At 36.7% G+C, this 27,874-nt stretch overlaps 1 protein-coding gene across 2 annotated transcripts in view; it reads left to right on the top strand.

Moving 5' to 3' along the window:
- LOC105038632 (probable E3 ubiquitin-protein ligase ARI8) overlaps positions 1 to 27,874 on the top strand; it is a 33,177-nt gene that overhangs the window by 4,622 nt on the left and 681 nt on the right. The window contains exons 3-14 of one of the 2 annotated variants that reach the window (XM_010914498.4): positions 1,770 to 1,872; positions 1,969 to 2,059; positions 4,345 to 4,517; positions 17,893 to 17,997; positions 18,098 to 18,186; positions 19,352 to 19,459; positions 19,555 to 19,645; positions 19,752 to 19,841; positions 23,074 to 23,121; positions 23,433 to 23,504; positions 23,595 to 23,694; positions 23,781 to 23,907. In XM_010914498.4, coding sequence (XP_010912800.1) covers positions 1,770 to 1,872; positions 1,969 to 2,059; positions 4,345 to 4,517; positions 17,893 to 17,997; positions 18,098 to 18,186; positions 19,352 to 19,459; positions 19,555 to 19,645; positions 19,752 to 19,841; positions 23,074 to 23,121; positions 23,433 to 23,504; positions 23,595 to 23,694; positions 23,781 to 23,907 — 1,197 coding nt within the window. Of the gene's footprint in view, positions 1 to 1,769; positions 1,873 to 1,968; positions 2,060 to 4,344; positions 4,518 to 17,892; positions 17,998 to 18,097; positions 18,187 to 19,339; positions 19,460 to 19,554; positions 19,646 to 19,751; positions 19,842 to 23,073; positions 23,122 to 23,432; positions 23,505 to 23,594; positions 23,695 to 23,780; positions 23,908 to 27,874 lie in introns of both variants that reach the window. The other variant, XM_010914497.4, reaches the window with a different exon arrangement.

Genomic DNA, 27,874 nt, shown 5'->3' with positions numbered 1-27,874 from the left:
AATTTCTAGCAAAAATCAGATGGTCAAAAGTGGAGATAAAAATAAAAAAGTAGACATGCCCAAAGTGGAAGTCCTTTTTTTTTCTTTTGAATATGAAGGAAACAAATGATACATGGATAAGCCTCCATTGTGTGGAATGCTTTGGAGGGAAGGTGTTGAAAGATAAACCACACAGCAAGTTGGGCTTCCATTTTGAGGGTTGCTTAGTGTGCACAATGACGATGTGCACAAACAGTTTGGACCTTGATTCCCTAGGGATATGGTCGAGTAGCTTAGATAGTGCAGTCTAAAGTGCGGGTCTGACCTACAGTCTCTAGCGCTGGAACAAATCTATTGACATGTTTTTTTGCGCCATCATTCTTAGGAATGGAAAGGTGTGCTAAGTGTTATAAATGGCGGTCCTTTCATTGTCTATCCAGTGATCACTTGGGTTGCTTCATTACATGATTGGTTGCCACTTGCCTCCTTCTGACTGGACTGCTTGGAGTTAGAATGTCTGAAGCCTTTGTTCTCTCTGGCTTGATTTGTGTCTTATACCACTATCTTCATTCAATGCACTCAACTTCCCGCACATGAGAGTCACATGCCCTACAATTGGGGATGCACACTTATAGGACACAAATCCTTCTTTCTTAGCATGCACCACATTTGATATTGTTTGGTTGGGCCCACATTTTACTGCACCTAAATTTTGGGGTATACGCTAGTAGTTGAAGTAGGATCGAGATGGAATAGTCCATATGGTTGTGTATGCATGATATATTCAAAATTATGATCAACAAATCATTTATCCAAGTGAGAGGGTGTGAAAACTTTAGGAAGCTATTGAGATGCCTTCAATTATATATACAAGCCTTTTAGGATGAGGAGTTACTAGTTTGATGTGAACTAAAGTTATAGGAGATAATATGGATGAGATCATGGCCGACATGCAAATAGGTGAAAAATTTTTCAAAGAGCCAATGGGCTTGGGTACATTAATGCAGATTGCAATTTCTAAGTATTTCAATGACAAGTAAAATAAGCTACCTCCAATTTAATTTAATCTAAGTGATTATATATGCACTTCTATATGCATATGCATCACCAGAATCGACTTATTTCATCTTTCCAATAGTGGAGGTAGCACTTTTTAACGTATCGTGTATTTCAAAACAGAAGACAGCTGTTGCACCTTCTCCTTTTATTGGATGTGCTTGCTCAAATAGTTTGGCTGATGACATACTTCTTGTAATATCTTATGCATTTTTAGAGCACCATGTTATAAATATGCCTGGAGTTTCTTAACCTTTTTAATGAACATAGAAGATCATCTGAAATTGGCTATAATAACCATGAAAAACTTATTTTGGTGAAAGGAATGCCAACAGTGTAGGTTTAGCACGCTCGCTGTTGCATGAGTTTGTATATGACATGGACTCAGGTAAGCATGTCTGTCGAACATGTATTTAAGTGCTGGATCCTTCCAGTGTCGTAAGGTTTTCTTCTTACAGAACCATATCCAAGTGTCATACCATGGCCAGATCTAAATGTTGGGTTTGATTAATTAAGGCTAAATAAAGGGGCCCATGTAACAAGTGATATAATATAAAGTTGTGAATGCAAATTGCTATAAACTTGTTTGAAACTTTTCTGTTTGATAATTGTAGGTTTAGGTAATCATATAGGACACGTCGTCTATCTGCCATCTTTGCAGGAGAAATGCATTTATTGTTAATCTTTGACTATTTAATTCTTCAGTCTGAAATACTTGTTTCTTGGGCATACAGGAGTGTTAGTAAGGTGCATGATGAATGGTTTGCAGATGAAGAAAATGTTCGGAAGGCTGTTGGCTTGTTGGAGAATCCAGTGGAAATGCAAAATGCTAGGGAAGTAAGTCAGACACGATATTTTTAGGGTTAGGATGAACTCTGTTTATAATTTAATTCATTTTCTTTGCTTCTTATGGACTGTTTGCTTTTGTGGCAGCTGTCTTGTGGAATTTGTTTTGAAAACTATCCCCATAATAACATGAGTGCTGCTGCTTGTGGCCATCATTTTTGTGGTTCATGCTGGAGAGGTTTGTTTATCCAGAACCTGTTAGATTTTATTTGGTTTCCTAAAAAGTTTTCCAGACTTATTCTTGGCTTCAGTCTTTGATATCATTCTTATCCTGCCTTTTATCCATAATGAGAATTATATGTAGAATGCAAGTGGTGTTTGACAAGAGGAGGTTTGATTTCACCATGGATTTAGGTCCCAGCAAAACGTCCCGCGGAATACTGAGACAGGGTACCATCCCATACGTCAGGACAGGGCCGTCTTGCTGGTGTCCTAGCGTCCTGATTGAGACATCATGGGATATCCTCTGTCCTAAGTGTCGAGACGGAGCAGGACGGCGGCGCGTCCCGTTCCTTTGGACAATCGGGAGAACCCCATTACACACAGGATTTAAAACCTTGGATTCCATTGCACAAAGAGAAAAATATGGTGAAATATACATGTTCTTTAAGATTTGTGTTAATATTTTTGATAAAACTTCGCGGAGGCCCTCCATTAATAAGGAATCAAGGCACACTTATGTTAGATGGAAATATGGAAATTAGGGAAATTTATTTTATTTGGATTCTAGAATTTTATTTAGACTCTGGAATTTATTTTTTATGCAGACTCTTATTAGGGTTTTGGTTGTCTGTATAAACCTATTGCTGTGTTAATCGAGAAGACAGTTTTTATTGAGAATGCAAGGAATGTTGAGTGCCCTCTCTCTCTGCCTTGTCCTCCTCCTCCTCTTCCTTCCTCTCTTCTTCTTCTTCTTCTTCTTCTTCCTCTCTATCTCTTTCTTCTTCTGTCCTATGTCACACTCTCATCTTTAAATCTATTTATTCATGACTAATGCCAGTTGGCTACTGCATAGAGTGCCCAACCTGTATCCTGTGTGATAGTATGGTGGGTGGTAGAGACAGGTGATCAACCAAAAATGTGACTGCTCTGACGTTAGTGTTATATTATCTATGAATTGTGATAGTGAAGCAGCTAGTAATGAAATGTTTTGAGTGTTGTACCCTATTTCAACTATCAGTATATGCTGATGTATTAGTATGTTGACTTTGTTTTTAATTGGATCTTCTTACACACCTTTATTATTTATATTTGTGCTGAAGTGGTCATCTGCAGCTTCTGCATTGTTAAAGCTCTTTATGTCATTAACTTAGCAAAGAAGGACAGTTAGAAATCTAACATAGTTAAACACCAGAAATAATTAAGCTGGATGTGTTTCTGGTCTATATTATTTGAATCAAAGAAATTCTTTTGAAGCAACCAGACTGGCTAATTAATAATTTTGATTAATAATCAGACTGTTTAAGAAAGAAAACCTATTTGACTTGGCGTTGAATTTCTTGCATTGGTTGGAGAAGTGTTATATTTTATTTGGTCATTCATGGGACTGACTGGACTTGTCTGTTGGAAACTAGTCTCAAAATATCTTATGTGAACAACTTATTTGAATATTTTGGACTTGTTTGGAAGAATGATTCTTCATTGTACCGCAATAATGGCACTGTACATAGACATAATGGAGTGTCCAAAATTTTAATTTTTAGGATGATGAAAGTGGTTCATGAGATAATTTCAGAAATGCTGGTACTATATTGGATTCTTTAACTTATTCAGTTTGTGCTTTGGTGCACCTATATTGATGTAATTCTAATGGAACCTGGGCCAGATTATGTTTTAAAAGTATCATGGCAAATTTATTATGGAGATATATATAAATTTCTTAATTGTGTTGATTTTAACCTTTACTCAACATTAGTTGTCGAGTGTTACATTGCTTTCCCCCACTAGTTAGATGCTGGATCAATTTAATGCTCTGCAAAATATTAATTGTCAAGTGAAAACAACAAAAGCATCTGAATACGGAGAGGTTACATATAGAGGGCACTGTAAAATTTTACAAGTAAATAACCTCTGACAAGCTCTTTTTAACTTAATCATGAAATGACTGTTCTAAAATCTGAAGGATGAGGGGCCCTTGATTCTTTTCTTTGATTGATATTTATTCCTAGGAAAAATGCATCCTTCCAAATCCTGATTATAGTAGCTGCCTTTTATGTTGCCTTGTGGAATCACCTTAGTGGGTTTTGATGCATACCTTTCTGGGCTTTTTGTCATTGTGATGGTACCTGAAAATATCCTCTCTTTTTTTTTCCTTGTAATAGAGTTTACTCTGAATTAGAATCCAGATGGGCAGGAGAAGGTTCATGACATAGACTTGTATTATATATTCCCTAGCAGTTGTCTTTCATTTTTGTCTTGGTTGAACATATCATTTAAAGGTTGATCTCAAGTTTTCACCTGCAGGTTATATTGGTACATCAATAAGTGATGGCCCAGGATGCTTAACGTTGCGATGCCCTGATCCATCATGTAGTGCTGCTGTTGGTCAAGACATGATTAATGTATTAGCAACTGATGAAGATAAGGAGAAGTACTCGCGCTATCTTCTTAGGTCTTATATTGAAGATAACAGAAAGGTACATATGGCATTTGCATTGTTGAGTCTGCAGAATGTATTTCTATAACATTTCTTCTCATCTTCTGCTTGTATCTGAAAGAAAAATAAAAAAGGAATTGTATTTATTTCACTGCCATCTATGATAAAAGCATTGATTGAGAAAATAGCTTTCATTATTATAAAACACAATTGAGGAGGTTAAATAATCCGTTTCCTTTCTATCTACATGTCCACTTATTAGACAGAATTGTAGAAAATTGTATAAGAGAGTTTATGGGTATCATTTGGCAGATCAGACTCATTGTTAATATACTTGACACAAATGAATGAAGGTTTGATTTTGGTTTCTTCTTTGCATTCTCATTCTTAAAACTTCACCATTTCGAAAAAAAGGAAAACTGTTTGAGCAATGGTTTACTCATGCTACATTATGTGTTTTCAGCATATTCCTTGGTGGTGAGGATAGTGACTCAAGAAATGTGGATGTGGATGTGGATGTTTCTCATTTTCCACTTTGGGAAAACCCTTCATTCTTTAGATGATCACACTTGCAGACCTAGTAATCATTTCAATTATTGTGTTTCAAGTCAATGAAAACATGCAAATAAAGTTCTTATGTGCCATTGTTAATGCAAATGCCCATTGTGTTTGGAATTTTGGATGTTCGTGTGTAAGGCCATATGTCTCATTTTAGTAGCAGTGAGGCCATGCTCCCACCCCTTTCTATAAAATACTCTTGTTTTTGTGAACTCTTGCAATCAAGGCCATCCATCAAGTGCTCCTTTCTCTTGAATAAACCGTGTGCCAAGCACTTGTCTTTTTAATGGATGTTGAATATTTGCCAAGTGGACATTGGTATTGCTATCTGCATGATTGTTTGGCACTCTATGATTGTGTGTCATTATAAATCATTCTTGCTATATGCATTTTCTGTTTATTTGTTCATCATAAATCTGTAGGGAAAGAAAGCCTGTTTCTATCAAAAAACACGATGGATTGCCAGGGTTGTATCTAAAAATTTTCTATAACAACTTAATAAAGACCAGATCTTTACCTGATATGCAGCGGAATAGGGATCAAATCTTCAAAGATTATGAATCTAAAACCTCGCGTAGGTCTGAATCCACAAACCTTCTATTTCGCGTGCGCGCCAAGCTTCGCAAGAAAACGGGATGAAAGCCTTGGATTGAAGCACCTTCGCAAGGCACCAAAGGGAAGAGAGAGCCTCTGGTGTGACGCCTCACACCAGCAAGAGGGACATCCAAGAGGACCTTTACGCCATGGGAAGGTGGGACGCCAAGGATAGGTGACGCCAAGGATGGGTGACGTCCAATCTATCTTCACGCCTCTTTCTCTCTTTCTCTTTTTAGCACACAATTTAATTGTTATGCTTTGATAGTTAGAGGTCCTCCCTATTTATAGATGATTTTTCATGATCCATAAGATTAGGATTTCTAATTCAAACAAGTTTTGAATTAATCTATATCTTATAAAAAAAGGAGTCATAAATGAGGAAGGATTGGCACCTAACTAGGTCCCTATATGCACCCATGTTTTCACCCAAGGGTGGGGCGGCAACAATCAACACCCTATTACCCCTTGGTCGGCCCTGAGGAGAGAGAGTCCCAGTAAAAGTGGATTTTAAGGATCTAATCCAAATATGGGTCAATTCGAATGCAATTCGAACCTGACTCGAAACAATTTCGAATAGGTTGTCAATATCAAATTATTTAGGATTTAGGATCAAGTCTAACTTAGATTTATGAATCCAATTAAGTCTAATTAAATCAGATTTAATTTGAAATTAATTAGCACTTAAATTCAATCTCTCATAGACTCTTATGGATCAAAGACCAAATCTTGTTAATCTCCGAAATTGAACTTGAATCTCATGTCTAGTGCTAGCTAGACATAGTCAACTATTTCATCCCGTATAATCCATAACTTAATTCTCAATCAAGTTAATCTACTTGTTCAATCAAATCATGTACTTCCAAATCGAACATATAGACTTAGGTCAATTCTTTCCTATATTGTCTGATTTTTGTGTGTGACTCCATAGGTTCGATCACTAAGCCGGTAGCACAGAAACTATTTTTTGTACTAATCGAAGTTACCATCTAGCAATGATTTTCGACGTTCGGATATGTCGAATTATCACAAAGCAATATTCAAGAATTTATGCATATGGTTACTGCATAATTCATCTCTTTGACCCTTAATGTTCTAGGACGGTTTAGGATTAAACTGTCAATCCCGAAGGATCATACACATTGTATTCCAACCTTTCAAATCCATCACATGGATTATCCTGATCAAGATTTTACTAAATTGAAATACAGTGATGGATTAGCTCCTATAATCCAGAGGGGTCAATTCCATCTTGATCCACACACAGACTTTGCAAGTACTTGATTGTACCCAGTAGCTTTCCGTCACTACATTAGAAATGCAGATAGTCCGGTATTAAAGCACAGTGAGTTGTTTGCAAGTCACCATAGTGATCTCAGATTTGAGGGGCATTTATGCTCATATGCTTCGCGAGCTGTTTTTGATAGCAGAACGCTCAGTAGGTGAGTCACTTATTCAGTGACGATATATTTTTACATTTCACCTGTATGCCATATCAGTGTCTCTACACTGTTTGATTAAGAGGACAACCAATCTATATGGCACACAATGACCTCCACTTGATAAACATCATCATCCTTTAATGACGTATCATTTGGTCGCGAATATATTTAAGAACTATATGATAAATCTTCTTTTATCGATTACTTTATAGTTCTAAAGACTTCATCACAACACGAGTTCTAGCAAGGAAGATGTAACTTTGTGATGAAAGATGCCAAAATAATTTTTATTCATGTGATTAATAATTCATATACATATTATAAAATGAGCACAATCGTCCAAACGATTGGCTTTAGGACATTTTCTAACAACTTTCACTTGAACAAAAGTCAATCGGAGCAGTATCTTACACCCATTTTTCACTTATGATTATCGAACTCTTTGATCCCGAGAGTTTTAGTGAAGGGGTCGGTTATGTTCTCCATTCCGTCGATTTTTTGAAGTTCGACGTCATCTCGATCCACGATCTCTCGTACAAGATGATAGTGTCGTAGAATGTGCTTGGTACACTGGTGTAACTTGATTCTTTCGTTTGAGCTATGACTCCAGAGTTGTCATAATACAGCAGAACAGGACCATCAATAGAGGGTGTAACTTCAAGCTCGATGATGAACTTCCACAATCACATCGTCTCCTTTGCAGTATCAGATGCGGCAATGTATTCAGCTTCGCATACAGAATCGGCTACAGTATGTTGCTTGAAATTCTTTCAGTATATTACTCCTCTATTTAAGGTAAATACGTAGTCCGACACGTTTCTGCTGTCATCATGGTCTGACTGAAAACTAAAATTAGTGTATTCCACAAGTTTCAAGTCAGTGTCCCCATAGATAAGTCATTGCTCCTTAGTATTTTTTAAATACTTAAGGATTGTCTTCACAATCTTCCAATGATTTTTATCCGAATCAGACTGATATCTACTCATTTCTCCTAGTGAATAGGTCACATTCGATCTCGTACACATCATGGCATACATGATAGACCTCACTGTTGAAGCATATGGGATCCTACTCATACGCTCTCTCCTAAGGGGTTGTCGGACGATTCTTCTTGGAGAGAGTACTTTCATGATCTATCAGAAGATAGTCTTTCTTGAAATTTTCTATATTGAATCGTTTCAACATGGTATCGATGTACGTGGATTGAGATAATCCAAGCAATCTTCTAGATCTATCTCTATAGATTTTCATCTCTAGGATGTAGGATGCTTCTCCCAAGTCTTTCATGGAGAACTGTGATGAGAGCCACAGTTTCACACTCTGCAAAGCTGGAATGTCATTTTCTATTAACAGTATGTCATCTACATACAATACAAGAAAGATGATTATAGAATCATTAGTCCATTTGTAGATGTGAGGCTCTTCTCCGTTCCTAATGAAGCCATATGTTTTGATCACCTTTGATCACCTTATCAAAATGCATGTTCTTTTTTTGATACCTGTTTCAGTCCATAGATGGACCTATTTAGTTTGCACATCTTAGATTCATTTATGGATGTGAACCCTTCAGGTTGTATCATATATATCTCTTCTTCCAACTTTTCGTTTAGGAAAGCGGTTTTGATATTCATTTGTCAGATCTCATAATCTAAGTGTGCTACTATTGCAAGTATAATCCGGATAGATTTGAGCATTGCCACAGGTGAGAACATCTCGTCATAGTCAATACCATAACGCTGATGGTAATTTTTAGCAACTAGACGAGCTTTATAGATCTCCACCTTTTCATTCGTTTTTTTTTCTTGAAAATCCACTTGCACTCTATAGGTTTTATCCCTTCGGGTGGATCAATTAGTATCCATACACCATTGATCTTCATGGACTCTATTTCGAATTTCATGGCATTAAGCCACTTCTGAGAGTTGGGCCTTTGCATGGCTTCCATATAGGTGATCGGATCCTCATCATTCTCATCGAGTTCGATAGGATCACCATCTCGGATGAAAAAATTGTAATATCTATTCGGTTGATGCGGTTATCTATCAAATCTTCTTAATGGTGTCTCTACAGGCTCTAAATTCGATTCTTCAATCAAATCCGATTCTGTGTGCCGATTCTTCTACCCCATGAACTTCACCAAGTTTAATTTTACCGACATTAGTTTCTTCTCCAAGGAACTTCTTTTCCAAAAAGACTATCTTGTTGCTGATGAATACCTTTTTTCTTCAGTAAGGTAGAAGTAGTACCCTTTAGTTTTTTTTGGGTACTATACGAACAAGCATTTATCGGATTTTGGTCCAAACTTATCTGTCTTTAAACGCTTGACATAAGCTGGACACCCCCAAATCCGAAGGTGTGAGAGCACCGGCCTACGTCTTGTCCATATCTCATATGGAGTTTTATCGACAAATTTGCTTGGAATCTTATTCAGAATATAGCAGACAGTTTCAAAAACGTATCTCCAAAAGGAGATTGGCAAATTAGCAAATCTCATTATGGATCGAACTATATCTAATAGAGTTCGATTCCTCCTTTCAGAAATCCCATTATATTGTGGTGTTTCAGGAGGGGTCTATTGAGACAGAATCCCATTCTCCTCTAGATATATCAGAAAATCACTGGTGAGGTATTCACTTTCTCGGTTTGATCGAAGAGTTTTAATACTCTTCTCAGTCTGTTTTTTTACTTCATTATTAATTCGTTTGAATATTTCAAATGATTCGGATTTATGCTTCATAAGATAGACATATCCATACCTCAATAGATCATCTGTAAATGTAATGAAGTAATAGTATCCTCCTCTAGCAGTTATGTTCATGGGTCCACATACATCACTATGTATTAGACCTGAAACATCACTGGTTTGTTCACCTTTTTTCTTAAAAGGTGACTTGGTCATCTTACCAAGTAGACAGAATTCACAAGTCGGTAATAATTCACAATAATTAATTTCAAGGACATCCTCCTTGATTAACCTATCTATCTTGTTCTTGTTCACATGACCTAGCCTACAATGCCAAAGGTAGGAATCACTGACATTATCTATCCTAGGATGTTTGTTCGATGTATACATTACACCAACAGGCTGTGATAATATATATATATATATATATATATATATATATATATATATATATATATATATATATATATGTCATGTTTTAATTATCCACGCATAATTGTTGTATCATTCACAATGATATCACAAAAATCATCTTTTATTAAAAATTTGAAATCAAGTTTGGCCAAAAGGCCTACAGAGATAACATTCATCAAAAAAGACAATAATGACACTCATTTAACATAACACTATTAGACTCGAAAACAAGCTGCATAGTTCCTAAAGCTAGAATTGGAACAAAGCTTCCATTTCCAATGTTCAAAAATCGCTCATCTTCTCTAAATTTTTTATTGACCTACAGTCTCTGCAACAAATTGCAAATATTAATCAGACTTTCGGTATCCGATATCCAAATAGTAGTATCACAAACAGAGAAATTACAAGGAGTTATCATATAAGTACCTTGCGAAGCAATCGATTGCTTATTTCTTTTATTTTTAGGCCTGTTCGGATCAAAAGAAGCTATATAAGTCGGACAATTCCTTTTTCAATGACCCAGCTTCTTACAAAAGAAGTATTTTGTCTGGCTCTTGTCGACTTTTGACTTTTTGCTTTGCTTTGACTTGAGATCGTCGGCACGTTTCTTTTACACCTTTTTTTTTTCTTAGAGGATCGACGACCTGCAGACGAATCTTCCATACATGCATTAGCTATTTCTGGAGTTGATGGCTCTTCTCGAACATCTGCAGCAATCCTACTATGGAGCTGATGGTCCTTCTCGAACGTCTGCAGCAATCCAAGCAAACCATGATAGTTCACTGTAGGTTTGGTCATTCTATAATGACTCAAGAATGGTAGGTAGGATTTCGGTAGCGAATTGAGAATAGCATCCTTGCCTAACTGTTCACGTAACGGAAAGCCAAATTTGCTTAAGCGTTCAATCTGCTCGATCATGTACAATACATGATCAGTGACTGACGTCCCCTCTCGCATACGGGCATTGAACACTGCACAAGAGGTTGTGTCTCTTCGCATTCTTTGGGGTGCCAAAGAACTCATTCAATATTTGAATCATATCCTCTGGCTGCACATTCTCGAACTTATGGTTAAGTTCGTCTTTCATTGCTGCCCTCATGATACAACGCATCGTCGTGCAGTCACTGAGCCATTTCAAGTGTCTCTCACAGCACGGGATGTATTGGCAACAGGTTCTTCAGGTGGTGGATCCGTAAGCACGTACAGGATCCTCTCGTGCTCCAGGACGATTTTTCGATACCAACTATCGAAGTTGGATCCGATAAGCTTGTCGCTGTCCAACAGCGAATGGAGCGATAGTGTGTTGGTCATAGCTGAAAAGAAGAAACATAAACCTATTAGTATATGAATTATTTTGATCCTAAAGATATGGACGTTAGTCTAAAAGTTCTCCTACTATTTTATACGAATTGATAGCCTCTACTTTCAATTCGAAGAATTATATTAATTCTTTAGTAGGTACTAGAATCCACACAGACTGCATTTGGATCCGAGTGTGGCTCAACCAACCCTAGTGTATCCATGGGTAGGTTCATAACCAATTATTTCTCTAAACAATTTCTAGTAATTAGATTTTGCTCCAGGTATCTCTTCAGCAGGCGTGTGGCATATCCACTGAAAATTCTGGTTAGGTCCAATCATTAATATGACTACACCAAGCGCATCCAACAAATGAATGTCCAGATCTGAATGTGGCTCGGCCAATCTGAGCATTGATCTGAAGGGCACAACAAGATGATCATATGATGAATGATATTTCAATACTCAATAGACACCAGGCATGTGGTGTCTCTAATATCTATTTGAAATATTGGACTCATTATCACGCATCTTAATGGGAGGCTATGAACAAGTTATCTCCATAACTGTATCATTTTAAGGATGTAATAATTTAGAGGATTTGATTTTGTTGATTTGAGAATAAGAGAAGAATGACTTGCAAATCGTAAATCCTTCCATCGATTTCATCAAGTCATGTAGAAGATTAGACACAAGCTGGTCAAAAGACACAAGAATCAGTCATACTAATTTACCTTAATGGCATGGGTCAGCTCAAATCGACTAGTGATCTAATCAAAACATAATCTACCATTTTTGCCAGGTAAGTGAGATCAGTGGGAGGGATTTGCCATTAACTCGCCATAGACGCCATCTAGGTGAGTAGCTCCCAATTAATAACTACTTGATTAAAACTGTCAAACTTATCTTAGACACCAATTGGTTAATTAATTTCGATTTGATCCACCAGAAGATTCGGGCTCAACTACTGAGCCATGATCATGGTCCATTTATTAATATCAAAAATATGGATTTGATCAAGCTTCAACTATTAAGGTTGATCTAGAGAAATTCTGATTTAATCTAATTCAACTCTTGATTAGATTTAACCAATTTCTCAATTCAGTCTATATTTGTTTCTAATTTTAGGTCTAACCCAATAGAAGGATCTGATTAATGCTAAATCGTTACCCATCGATTTATGTAGTATCTTAGTAATCTTTAATTCTCAAATCTAGATTGTTTAAACTTAATTCCAAATTAAGTGTGTGAAATGTGTGTTTCAGTTTGTAAAACTATTATACTAGGATTTCAAGTGAAGCATATCATATATTTCATAATATGAAAATAAATTTTTATATCTGTGTTTAACAATTAAACATGCATGAGTGTGATCTAAACTTCATACATACATCACATGTATCATGACTGCGTTTAGATCACTATCGATTACATTTAATGTAACATAGTTTTCAGATTTCAAAATAATTTTATATCTGAATTTATCTTATTGTAATAAGTCATAAATCATTTTAGATTTAATCTAAATATATTTATGATCAAAACAATTCATAAAGTCTGTTCGCTTTTCTTCTTCATGAAATCGGATCACAATGACACCCCTACACGTCATAAGAGAACCCGTCGAATGGACAAGAGAATGAAATGAATCCCTTCTTCCTCTTATGACTGGATGGTCTGATGATCTCATCAATTCGAGTACTAGGCTACTAAGATCTGAAATCTTATTTCAAATAGGATTACATCAACATGCAATTTGACAAAATAATTTATGTCATGACCATGACTTTGATCTCATCAACCATGTTCTTCATCTAATCTAATCAGATTTGATGTATTATATACATCATGTCAGATCTGAAACATATTTGATTATAAAACATCAAATTCAGATCTAAAATCTTATAGAAAATTAATTAGATGCACATATGAACACATAAAGATTAATTTTCTGGTTAGATCTGATTTGACGTTGTCAGAATTTTATTAAAAATCAGATCTGAAAATCTGTCAAAATAAATTCAATTCAGATCTGAAATAAGTTCAACTTCATAACCGAAATAACGACTTTAAAATTCTGTTAAAATAGATTTAAAATAGATTTTAAATCAGATTGTTATTTCAATAAAATTCAGCAACAAGAAAAATTTTGTTATAACAATTTTATAACAATCTGAACCAACTATGGATTAGGTTCTTGTAATCTAATCAAAATCAGATCATAAATTTTATTTAAATAGATCTAAATCAGATTTAATGTCTAACATAAAATCTTAATTACATAAAATATGAAAATAAATAAAAAATAATTAATTATGTATTCATGCATCAAAGTTCGGCTCTGATACCAGTTGAAGGTGAAAGAAAGCTTGTTTCTATCAAAAACACGATGGATTGTCAGGGTTGCATCTAAAAAATTTCTATAACAACTTAATAAAAACTAGATCTTTACCTGATACGCAGCGGAATAGGGATCAAATCCTCAAAGATTTTGAATCCAAAGTCTCGCGTAGGTTTGAATCCACAAATCTTCTACTTCGCGTGCACACCAAGCTTCGCAAGAAAACGGAATGAAGCTTCGAATTGAAGCACCTTCACAAGACACCAAAGGGAGGAGAGAGAGCCTCTAGTGTGATGACTCACACCAGCAAGAGGGATGCCTAAGAGGGCCTTCACGTCGTGGGAAGGTGGGAGGCCAATGATGGGTGATGCCCAATCTATCTTGACGCCACTTCTTCCTCTCTTTCTCTCCTTAGCACACAATCTAATTGTTATACTTTGATGGTTAGAGGTTTCTTTATTTATAGATAATTTTTCATGACCCATAAGACTGGGATTTCTAATTCAAACAGATTTTGAATTAATCCATATCTTATCAAATAAGGAATCTTAAACAAGGAAGGATTGGCGCCTACATGCATGCACGCCTTCATCCAAGGGTGGGGCGGCAACAACCAGCACCCCATCGCCTTTTGGTCGGCCATGAGGAGAGAGAGTCTTAATAAAAATGGACTCTAAAGATCTAATCCAAATATGGATCAATTCGAATTCAATTCGAACTTGATTCGAAATAATTTCGAATAGGCTGTCAATTCCAAACTATTTAGGATTTAGGACCAAGTCTAACTTGGATTTATGAACCCAATTAAGTCTAATTAAATCAAATCTAATCTGAAATTAATTAGCACTTAAATCCAATCTCTCATAGATTCCTTTGGATCAAAGACCAAATCTTGCTCATTTTCGGAATTGAATTTGAACCTTATGTTTAATGCTAGCTAGACATAGTAAACTGTTTAATCCTGTATGATTCATAACTTAATTCTCAATCAAGTTAATCTACTTATTCAATCAAGTCATCTACTTCCAAATTGAACATATAGACTTGGATCAATTCTTTTCCACATCGTCTGACTTTTGTGCATGACTCCATAGGTTCGAACACTAAGCCGGTAGCACAGAAATCATTTTTTGTACTAATCGAAGTTACCATCTAACAATGGTTCCCGACGTCCGATTAGGTCGAATTATCGCAAGGCAATATTTAAGAACATATGAACACATAAAGATTAATTTTTTGGTTAGATCTGATTTGATGTTATGCAGAATTTTATTAAAAATCAGATCTAAAAATCTGTCAAAATAGATTCAATTCAGATCTGAAATAAGTTCAATTTCATAACCGAAAGAACGACTTTAAAATTCTGTTAAAACAGATTTAAAATAGATTTTAAATCAGATTATTATTCCAACAAAATTCAGCAACAAGAAAAATTATGTTATAACAACTTTATAACAATCTTAACTAACTATTGATTAGATTCTTGTAATCTAATCAAAATCAGATCATAAATTTTATTTAAATAGATCTAAATCAGATTTAATGTCTAACATAAAATCTTAATTACATACAATATGTAAATAAATCAAAAATGATTAATTATGCATCCATGTATCAAAGTCTGGTTCTGATACGAGTTGAAGGTGAAAGAAAGTCTGTTTCTATCAAAAACACGATGGATTGCCAGGATTGCATCTAAAAATTTTCTATAACTAAATAAAAACTAGATCTTTACCTGATACGCAGCGGAATAGGGATCAAATCCTCAAAGATTTTGAATTCAAAGTCTCGCGTAGGTTTGAATCTACAAACCCTCTACTTCGTGTGCACATCAAGCTTCGCAGGAAAGCGGAATGAAGCCTCGAATTGAAGCACCTTCGTAAGGCACCAAAGGGAGGAGAGAGAGCCTCTAGTGTGATGACTCACACTAGCAAGAGGGATGCCTAAGAGGGCCTTCACGCCGTGGGAAGGTGGGAGTCCAAGGATGGGTGATGTCCAATCTATCTTGATGCCTCCTCTTCCTCTCTCTCTCCTTAGCACACAATCTAATTGTTATACTTTGATAGTTAGAGATTCTTCTTATTTATAGATGATTTTTCATAACCCATAAGACTAGGATTCTTAATTCAAACAGGTTTTGAATTAATCCATATCTTATCAAAGGAGTCTTAAACGAGGAAAGATTGGCGCCTACACGCACGCATGCCTTCATCCAAGGGTGGGGCGGCAACAATCAACACCCCATCACCCCTTGATCGGCCATGAGGAGAGAGAGTCCTAGTAAAAGTGGACTCTAAGGATCTAATCCAAATATGGGTCAATTCGAATTTAATTCGAACCTGATTCGAAACAATTTCAAATAGACTGTCAATTTCAAACTATTTACGATTTAGGACCAAGTCTAACTTGAAATCCAATTAAGTCTAATTAAATCAGATTTAATCTGAAATTAATTAGCACCTAAATCCAATCTCTCATAGATTTTTTTGGATCAAAGACCAAATCTTGCTCATTCTCAGAATTGAATCTGAACCTCATGTTTAGTGCTAGCTAAACATAGTAAACTGTTTAATCCCGTATGACCATAACTTAATTGTCAATCAAGTTAATCTACTTGTTCAATCAAGTCATGTACTTTTAAATTGAACATATAGACTTAGGTCAATTTTTTTCACATCGTCTGACTTTTGTGCGTGACTCCATAGATTCGAATACTAAACTGATAGCACACAAATCATTTTTTGTACTAATCGAAGTTACCATCTAGCAATGATTTCCGACGTCCGGATAGGTCGAATTATCGCAAGGCAATATTCAAGAACTTATGCATATGGTTACCGCATAATTCATCCCTTTGACTCTTAATGCTCTAGGATAATCTAGGGTTAAATTGTCAACCTTGAAGGATCATCTATTTTGTATTCCAACCTTTCAAATCCATCACATGGATTATCCTGATCAAGATTTTACTAAATTGAAATACAGTGATGAATCAGCTCCTATAATCCGGAGGGGTTAATTTCATCTTGATCCACACAGACTTCGCAAGTACTTGACTGTATCCAGTAGCTTTTCGTCACTACATTAGAAATGCAGATAGTCCGGTACCAAAGCATTGTGAGTTGCTTGCAAGTCACTATGGTGATCTCAGATCTGAAGGATATTTATGCCCATACGCTTCGCGAGCTGATTTTGACAGCAGAGAGCTCAGCAGATGAGTCATTTGTTCAGTGACGATGTGCTCCTACATCTCACTTGTATGATATACCAGTGTCTCCACACTCCTTAGTTAAGAAGACAACCAACCCATATGGCACACAACGATCTCCACTCGATAAACATCATCGTCCTTTAATGACGTATCTTTTGGTTACGAACATATTTAGGAACTATACGATAAATCCTCCTTTATCGATTACTTCATAGTTCTAAGGACTTCATCACAACACAAAAGTTTTAGCAAGGAAGATGTAACTTTGTGATGAAAGATGCCAAAATAATTTTTATTCATGTGATTAATAATTCATATATATATTACAAAATGAACACAATCGTTCAAACAATTAGCTTTAGGACACATTTCCTAACAAAGTCACGCTTGCTATATGCATTTTCTGGTTCTATTCAAACATTTTCACGGTGTCACATGTTGAGTCATTCTTGCTATTTGCATTTTCTGGTTATTTGTTCATCATAAATCATTTTTGCTATATGCATTTTCTGGTTCTATTCAAACATTTTCATGGTGTCACATGTTGAGGGTCTCACTGGGCGGTATTCACATGATTATTAAGTTGAAATTGTTTTTCCATGTGAATGCAGTTAAGAATAGATATGCTATTAATTCATTTCAGCCATTGGCATTCTTTTTTCTGTGGATTACTTCTGTCAATTGTCAAATGCTATTTGTGCATTATTGGTGTCTTCTGAAACCTTCATAGTTCATGTGATGTTCCTGGATTAACCATCATGGAACGGGTCTATATTGCTTAGCAAGGTTTTGCTTTAATGTGATGTCCTGGAGAATTGACTTTTCCCCTCAACTTTTCTATTAGTTACCTTGAATTTTTATTTTTCTGCATAGACAAAATGGTGTCCTGCTCCTGGTTGTGATTTTGCAGTGGAATTTGTGATCGGTAGTGGAAACTATGATGTTTGTTGCAATTGTTCATACAACTTTTGTTGGAATGTGAGTATATCCAGACCAATGAATTTTGCTTTTATTGTTTCCATAATATCTATTCTCTGCCATTGGATAACATTTTGAGTTGCTCAAATAAAACATGCAGTGTACTGAAGAAGCTCACCGGCCTGTGGACTGTGGCACAGTAGCAAAGTGGATATTAAAGAATAGTGCAGAGTCTGAAAACATGAACTGGTAGGACACACGAAAAATCATCATCATCAATCATCATTATCATCTTCTTCTCTTCCTCCTTCATACTGACTAGAATATGTTATGATGTGCTTTACTGAAGTTTTATGTTACTTGAAATTCGAACTTTAACTTTATACCTTTAGTTGTGATTGACTTGGACAATATTGTTCTTAAGATCTTGTCCATTGTGCATATTTTGTGTACTATTATACATCTGCTGCTGGTATTACTGATCACTGATCAAAATATGCTATGATATCTCTACCAAGGTTCTCTGTTACTTAATACTCAAACTTTAGATCCTTGGTTGATTAAATTTGATAATTTTGTTGGTGAGATCTCGCCCTTTCTGTTCCTGTTTCAAATTCTCTAGCGAGTTATGTTCTGGTTGCTCGAGTATGATTCATGTCCTTGCTGGTTTATTATAATATGTTTTCACTGGAATTTTCTTACTGAAATAAATTAAAATACAATAGTTTTGGCTACTCTTAGGTGCTGCAACATAATTCATCATTTCAATGCTAAATTTTGCATTTTGTGTGACTTTTGCCTCTTTTAGCTTTTTTTTTTTTTTTGTCATCACTCGTTTAAAAGATTATTTTACCACTTATATCTTGTCCCAGCCTGCTCACAGAAGTGGAATCTGCTTAATTATGATTTTTTGCATTTGTACCCCAAAAAGCTTCAACTTTTTATGTTTCTATTTTTTTCAATTTGGAGATTTCATAATTGATATCACATGCTAGTTTGTTATTTATATGTCTTCTGTCTTTTATCAGATTTGAATTATCATATCGGCTTTGTTTGTTCTATATATGGTCAATTATAATAATGGGCTGAGATCTGTCAGATCAATGTCTAAGATCATTTTTCATGGATCCAATTGATTTCCATTTGTTTACATGAAACTCATGTTGATGATTGCATTACATTTTAACGTTTGACCTACTCTTTTGTGGGAACTGAGAAGTCTGAGGTTGTGAAACTGAGTGCATAAATGTTTTGTATGTACTGGAGGTCTGATTTTGTATTATTGATTCTTGAACAGTATTTTTTGTTTGCGTGCCTAAATTTCCTACTATCAGTTATTATTTCCAACAATGTTTGCTATATTTTTTCATTTTATCTTTTTTCATTCATATGTACTGCTAAGTTTGTTTTTCAGGATATTAGCTAACTCCAAGCCCTGTCCAAAGTGCAAGCGTCCTATTGAGAAAAACCAGGGGTGTATGCATATTACATGCACACCTCCTTGTAAATATGAGTTTTGCTGGTAAGATCTTCAAATTGGCAGCTTCAATGGTTAAAATTTTTTCATGGTTTCACTATATTTAATTTTTAAATTCATGCCTTTTAATGTGATGGCAGGTTATGTCTTGGTGCATGGTCAGACCATGGGGAGAGGACTGGTGGTTTCTATGCTTGCAATCGTTATGAAGCAGCCAAGCAGGAGGGGGCGGTGTGCTTCTTAATCACCAGTCTTGTTTTCTCATTTCACAATAAACTTCATTTCTGGTTCTTAAGGATTCTTAATATCACACTTATCACTTCACAAATGGTTTCAGTATGATGAATCTGAAAGGAGAAGAGAAATGGCTAAAAACTCTCTTGAGAGGTACACACATTATTATGAGCGATGGGCCACCAATCAATCAGTATGTAACTTTTCAGATGTTCTATCTTTTCCACAGGCTCTGGTTTTGACATTTCTTTTCTTTGAATATTGCATCTTTCAGTTACTGATATTAATAATGTGAGCTTTTCTTGCTGGCATAATAATCCATATTTTTATACATCACATGTTTTGTTCGTGTTTTTAAATCTAAAAGAATCATGGCTAGTTTCATGTATTAATCTGCACATTCTATATTGCAGACCAATCTAAATAGTGCAATTAGTACTTGTTCAGCTTGTGTGTTGACATTGCAGGGGTGTTTTGCAACAAGAGTAAAGAATGGATAACTCATTTGCCGGCTAAGCCATTCTGCTTAATGAGTTGCTTTGCTTCCTAGGAAATGTGAATAACAGGAATGCTCATCAGGCTTGTTGGGTACCAAACTAAATAATGAAATTAATACTTATTCAGCTTGTGTGTAGACATTGGATTTAGGGGTGTTCTGCAACTAAAGAATGAATAACTGATTTGCTGGCTGAGCCGTTCTGCTTAAGCAGTTGCTTTGCTTCTTAGGGAATGTGAATAATAGAAACACATATGGCTTGTCAGGTTGGGTTGGAAGTTATCTAGAGTTCAGCCCGTATCAGGAGACACCTTGCCCAAGCCCAAGCATTGCCTAGTGTGCAACATCGGAACTCAGGATGACATCGGACTATGTCAGTTTGAATAATGCTAGAGGGGAATCATTTCCTTAATCAAAGTCTGTTTCTCCTTTCAGCCACAATTGGAAATACCAAAAACTATAAGATTGGTCAATATTAAGTTTACCTGAACTTTCAATTCAGCATTACTTAAATGATAGAATTTGTATTAATACCATATATGTGATGGAAATACCTAACATACATAATGCATACTATGAGAACTATGGGACAGCTGGCCTAGGCTGGGCCGTAGGGCTTACAAATTGCTGGCCTAACCCTGGCCTGATTGTCAGTTGGGCCTGAATATTGTTACTCAAGTTCCACTCAAGCTAAGAACATTCCAGCCCATCTAAAAGCGCCGGTTGGGGCTGGGCAAAACCTGTCTGCTTCCATAATGATTAGTGATGAACTTGATGAAGCTAGTCCTTTTGAGGAGCTAATTTTATTGATAAACTTTTTTTTTCTTTCATATAGTTATTTCTATTTCCAGCCAGTTGTTCTAATTTGCTTGTTCCTGCTTCCAAGTAGTTCAGTTAGAGAATAATTATGTTATTACATAGACACCCACCCACACACACACACACACACGCACGCACATATATAAATACATACATATTTTAAGCTTAAAATATGCCCTTTCCCTTTGTACATAAATCATCATCGTACTTGTTTTATGCCTTTCACCAAGAGTACTTGAGTCCAATGGTTGGCACCCTGCTCCCAAGGGTTTTCTCTTGGTGGAGGTGTAGAGTTTGAACCCCATGGTTGGTGGCTCATTATCACCATATTTCTCAACAACCTTGTTTCCCACATTTCAATTTTTAATTGATATACTTGAAAACTTTTTATTGATAATATGTTTTTATATTCTTAAATGTGCTAGCTTAGCCATATAATGCACCATTTCTTGATATATTGATTTTTCTTTAAAGAGCTTGTCGCTAAAGTTCGTTGCTCAAGTTCCTTATACATTAAGCACTTCCAAGGGTTGTCATCGAGTTAAGATGTCACTAAATATGTGGTCATTCCATGCACATGCTTGCTAGATAGGAATTTAAGCACTTCGCTGCATTCCACTAATTTTGTTTGAATTTTTCAATTAAGATTCACTTAGGGTCTATAATTTTGAGATGTTAGGTTTGTTGTGTTCATTCTAATATAGAAAGTTGTCATGAAGGATGATTAGTAGGTTGTTATGGGAGAGGGATCCCTTCCTATAAGGGTTCCTTTGATATTTGAAAATAGACCTGAGCATTTATTGGGCTGGGTTGGGTTTGAGGCGGGCCTATGTACCATAACAATACAAAAACAGCTGGTCTGTGGCCCACTCAGCCGAGGTTTGGGCTTGAAAATTGCAGCCTTAGCTTGGCTCGGTGGAAAATGGTAGGGCCCAAGGCCACATTTGACTCAACTTGGTAAGTGGGGTAAATCATGCCTGGTTTGACCCATCTGGACCAGCTTGACTCGACATGACGTCATTGCTTCTAGAGCAAGGGTTGATAGTTCTGCTCGGCACTGGTTGCATGTGAGAGAGAGAGATTAAGATGGGGGATAGATAGAGGAGGAAGTGAGGGGCGCGTGCGCGCGCAGAGAGAGAGAGAGAGAGAGTTACCTAGTGTTGAGTTCTGTTGGTAATTGCCAGCAAGTGGTGCCAGTGGTGTCTGCTTGGTTGTCTAGAAGGGACAGGAGCATCATCCACAAAAGGAAGCGGTGGGTGCGGGGAGGGGGGGGGGGGGAGCGGACAGGGTTAGTAATTTAGGTTTTAGAACCTGAGATCTAGATTTTAAGAATTATTAGATAATTAAGTATATAAGTCATCTATTAATTTATATCCAGCTGGGCCAGGTTAAAATTTGCGGAGCCTGAGCTCATTTCGATTTTAAGTTGGACTGAAATCCTAGACTCAGGCCCAGCTCATTGAGCGAGTACCCAGTTTAAGCCCCGTAAAAATGGACCAGGCTAGGTGGGTCGGTCAGGCTATGGTTTTTTTGTGCCTGGTTCTATTTGCAACAAACACTAGATGGCTGGATAGGGTTGATGGTTATGATCGAAGACATCGAATGTGTTTACTGAAGTTGGTGAATGATGCTGTGGTCACTATTTTTCCCATTGAAACTCTTAGCTTTCAATCCTCACAGTTTGAGTTGTTACCTATTGGACAACCTGATGCAAGATATAATGCAGACCTTCCTCCTTTATCCACCTTTTAAAATTTTTCTTCTTGAAAATGAAAATGGTAACAATAATTGTTCTGGTTACATACTAATGTTTTTTTTGGTTCATTTTTTCAGTTTAATGTTTCTCACGCTGCACAAAGAATTGTGTTATTTTGTGGTTTAGAATGAATTTTTCTTCTTTGTTTGGTTTTGCCTGTATGTGATTTATTTTGTTCATTCTGTTCTAAATTTAATGTTCTTTTGTTTGAGTTTATTAAGTGTAATGTTATATATTCATAAGATGTATGGATGCATGTTTCAACTTTTATATTACATAATTCATCTAATCTTCTGTTGATTAAGGTGCAGTTTTACCAAACTGATTTTAAGATTTTCTTTCCATCATTGGCAGTCAAGGCAGAAAGCACTTACAGATCTACATAGTATGCAAACTGAAAAGGTACATAATCTTGTTACAGTTCTTCTGCATCAACTTTTATTTTGGCATTGAAGTGGATGTGGAAAATCACTTAAATTTCTTAGTCAAGATAATGTGTATTTGGGGGTTAAGCATATAATGGACTATGTTCATCTGTTTATCTATTTAAAGAAAAGAAATTGCATTTGAAGACCTTTGAGAATGCCAGAGCTACTGGCATGATCATGCTCGATGTTCAAGGCATCTACAATTTATTTAATTTTGTATGAAAGGTTCCTGCTGATCTATTGTAAGGATTGTGCCTTGTAACGATTTCTTTTAAAATCTGGCAGCTTGAGAAGTTAAGCGACAGACAAAGCCAACCTGAGTCCCAGCTCAAGTTCATAATAGAAGCCTGGTTACAGGTAGGCTGTAATTTGGTAATAATTTTGAAGGATGGCATTAATCATTCTTTTTAACCTTTGCCCAAGTTGGTCTGACATTTTATTATGCAGATTGTGGAATGTAGACGAGTATTAAAGTGGACATATGCATATGGTTACTACCTGCCTGAGCACGAACATGCCAAAAGACAATTCTTTGAATATTTGCAAGGTTCATATTTCTTTTCTTTGCTGATCGGAGTTGGTTATTGAGTGTGTGCTGTTCATTTAAAGAATTTCCTGCATTTGATTCTTTAGGTGAGGCTGAGTCTGGGTTAGAGCGTCTTCATCAATGTGCAGAGAAGGAGCTCCAAGTCTACCTTGATGCGGAAACTCCCATGAAGGACTTCAATGACTTCCGTACAAAGCTTGCTGGCCTAACCAGGTGACCTGTCCAATGTTAACTTGTTATATATAATCAATATGGCTTTATGGTTGGTGTCCATGACCTATCAAGAATTATTTCTTTAGTACGACAGAAAAATGAAGATCTAGTTGATTTTCTTTCTTCCTTTTTCTTTTTTTTTTTCTTTTCTTTTCTTTTTTTCTTTTTTTTTTGAGGCTAGAAGGACTAATCCGTACTTGCTACCCTTTACCACCTTGAAGGTCTAATCCCGCCTGCTACCCTCTCATCCCACCCTTCGATGGCTGTCGCTAATTGGGCTTGACCCCCTGCCCCTTACCTATGTGGCAGATGGTGATACCATCATGAATAACATTGGTTCTTTTCAAGATAGTGCCTCCACATTATTTATTGGTAATATATGATCCTTTTTGTTTTCTGGGTGACCACTAATGTAGTGGATTAGACAACAGTTGGATTAGGAACATTGCAATGTAAAAATTTAAGGAAATCAGAAGGGACCAAGCACATGAATTGAGCATGATTGGGATATAATATTGGGACAGAGTGGTGGAACAAGGGTGAATTGAAAATGAGCATCCAAGAGGAGGTGCAGGAACCGACCAGTTGATGAAGTGATGGAAAGGCTGGCTAAGATGCAAAGACATGTTCAGCAATTAAAAAGGTTATTTCATGTGTTGTATAAGGATGTTAGACAGGTTAAAAAATTGTGGACTAAAATTAAGGATTCAGATCCCAGCGGGACGTCCTGCGGGACACTAGGACAGGATATTATCCTATGTGTCCGGATAGGACCGTCTCGCTAGCATCCCAGCATTTCAATCAGGGCGTCTTGGGATATCCTTTGTCTCAAGTGTCGAGACGGGATAGGATGGCGGCGCATCTTATTTCATAAAAAAATCAAGACAGCTCCATCCGATGGGATTTAAAATCTTGACAAAAACTAAGGCAGAATTTTAAATCTCTTGATAGGAATGAATTGTGCATACTTAAGAACTTGGATACAAGTTGTGAGAAATGATTTTTCATGAGATGTTCCTAATGGATATAATTTGCTAAGGATCAACAAAGTTGATCCTAATATTGTTGTAAAGCTTGTTTGTGGTTATTGGTCCAGTCGACTATAATTGTTTATAGTTACACTGTATGACTTAAGATTGTATTTCTTCTATATTATTTTGTCAAGTGTTATTCATGATCGTAAAGGTAGTGCATCCTAATCAGGTTATGTAGATCGCATATCAAGGTTCGTGGACTCAGTACTGGAAGTAGTGCCGGTTGGCCGGCGGTATGGGTCCATATGGGATTGGACCAGACCGGTGCGAACCAACGTAGGAAAAAGAAGCGAACCGGGAGGAGGAAAGGAGAGAAAGAGAGAGAAATAGAGAGAGAGGGGGAAGAAAGAAAAGGAGGAGAAGCCATCGGAGAGGCCGTTGGACGGCGCAGTCCATGTGCGCGGCACCGCGGGTGTGAAATAGGGGCGACGTCTCTATTTCACGGCAAACCAATTGCCGGCTTCACTGTTTTTAATTTTTTTTAAAAAAAATTAAGTAAAACTGGTAAACTGAGTGCCAGCTTCACTATTCATCATCCTTTTAAAAAAAAAGTAATGAAGGAATAGGGGTGGTAGCCCTTGTTCCGCGGTCGCGGCTCCGTCCTTGCGGTTTCTGCCGTCCAGTGGCTCCTTCATTGGTTGCGCTTTCCTCCAGTACGTCGCTCCCTTCCTCTCTCTTTCTCACTCATTTAAAAGCCTTGTCGGATGATGGTCGAGCTGTAGAAGCCTCCGCGGCCCTCCGGCAGCTGCAGCGGGGCACTACTGGTCTTCGACGGCGTCTTGTCTGTCTCCCTCTCCTCTCTCTCTTCCTCTCTTTCCCTCTCTTTCTCCCTCAGCATTCGCGTGTGCTGCTTTCCAAGCCGGAACCGTCCCGGTTCTCCATCGATCCAATTTGGCACACCCTGAATTGTCTAGTTCGAGATGATTCTGAAAATCTTGTCGTATACCATGCAGCAGTAATTTAGTATTATTTCTTAGTTGTGTGGGGCTATTCTAAACTTGTTGCTCTTCTACCAATTCTTTTGTTGACAAATGTTGATTCCAAGATCTGCTATCTTGGTATCGGATACCATATCGGTACCTTACCAATTCAGTGCAATACGGTCAGTACGGTACAATATGCATCCTGTTTTGAAATAGCTCTGAAACCACTTTTCATAATTTTTATTTCAATACACTTTGGTTCAGATCAGTATGGGTTAGTATGCATCCCAGTGCAAAGCTTTATGTCTCGATATGGGTGGTACAGGGCTTGTAATGACTGGAAGTGAGATTTCATATTAGTTTCCTCCTGGTATGGTATGGTATGCCCTGTATCGGTATGGGATGGTATGGCAAACCATGGTTGATTCATTTGATAAAGTTCAAGCATACAATTGAGTCTGTTAGTGATGTCCGCATAAATATGATTCTTCTTACGAGAAGAAGTCAATGCATTTCTGAGTCAACACTGTAGAAAAAAAAGGTAATCATCTGTCTCATAATCTGTCCCCATGTTTTCTTTTTTCGTTATGGTGGGGGACTCACTTAGGAAAACACCTCGAAGCATATTGATGCTTGATCATTTTCCTGTTTATGGGATATTAAGTGTCTCTAGTGGTGAAATCTAAACCATTATTTTTAATTATGCTACTATTCTTTTCTCGAAAAAGATTATGCTACAATCTTTGATCGGTAACAGCATATCTGAAATTTGGCACAATTTTCTGCTGTGCTGATTGCAACTTGTAACAATCAGTTGCTGTTCATACTGAAACTAATTTGTTAAGACTTGATATTATAGACCATTTATGCAGTCTTAAATCTTGTCTCCTATCTCACATGTGAATTATTGTAAGTGGTAGTGCAACTGCTTGACCCTAGTGATTAACTTAATATTTTAAGTTCTCTTCTCTATGCCAAGACGGTTCACCAAGAAAGTAGATAAGCCACCTTCATTTTCTATGCTGAGAAAACTTGATTATGGTGACTTTGAGTTGGCTAATGCTTTCTTTTATGAAATTCATGTCTTTGTGATGAGAAACAACAGAACTTGAAAAATATATAGAATAATTGATATGTTAATGCACTAAAAATTGGATGGTTCCTCATTTTATGTTATATCTGTTGAGTTACCCATATACCCCAAAGCTCAAGCTGTTAGGGAAGGGGGTCAATAATATATATTAGGCCGTAACAACTCTCCTCGTATGCAACCTGACCAAAACACGTGAAGGCCTGAACCATGCACTTGAAGGCATAAACAAGTCAAAAACGACTCAAGATGACAAGTCAAGAACCAGTCAAGTAACAACCAAGAACCCGTCAAGGCAAGAAAAGACTCGAGAAAATAAATAGGCAAAATTGGCATCACTAGAAATTAAACCCATGACCTTTAGCTCTGATACCATGTTAACTTACCGTTAGACTCCACAAGCTTAGGCTGTTAGGGAAGGGGTCAACAATATATATCAAACTTTAACAAATATCAACAGCAAAGGAATTTTTTCTCAAAATTCGAATGCAATTTTATTGTTATAATGTTTTATTTATTCTTCTCTGTTTAGGTAAGCTGATGCAAGTACCTTGTAGTAACCTATGCTTTGAATTGCTGCTTGGTGCACTGATAAAATATTAGCCCTAGACATGATTTCTTTGCTTCTTCAACCTTCATTTTGCCCTCTCTTTCATCATTAGTGGGAATCATTTTGAAAATCAGGGCGAAACACAGGTGAAGCTTGTATGAGAAGTGAAGCCTGTCATTGTGATACTATAATTTCACATATACACTTCTGCCATCTCTCTAATGTCTATTATGATCTAGAGAGACAAGGAATTCATTTCTAGTAGTGCATGATCTTTTATGTGAAAACTTTTTGTGCATATGAATGCTCAATTTTACTTGTCTTGTGTGCTTTGACACTCAAGATTGCATCTCATACATGCTGGGTGTCT

The sequence above is a fragment of the Elaeis guineensis genome, chromosome 1 (genome assembly GCF_000442705.2).
Source record: "Elaeis guineensis isolate ETL-2024a chromosome 1, EG11, whole genome shotgun sequence".
Classification (NCBI taxonomy): Eukaryota; Viridiplantae; Streptophyta; class Magnoliopsida; order Arecales; family Arecaceae; genus Elaeis; species Elaeis guineensis.
The sequence above is the reverse complement of the archived record's forward strand: the minus strand, read 5'-3'. Positions and strand labels throughout refer to the sequence as shown.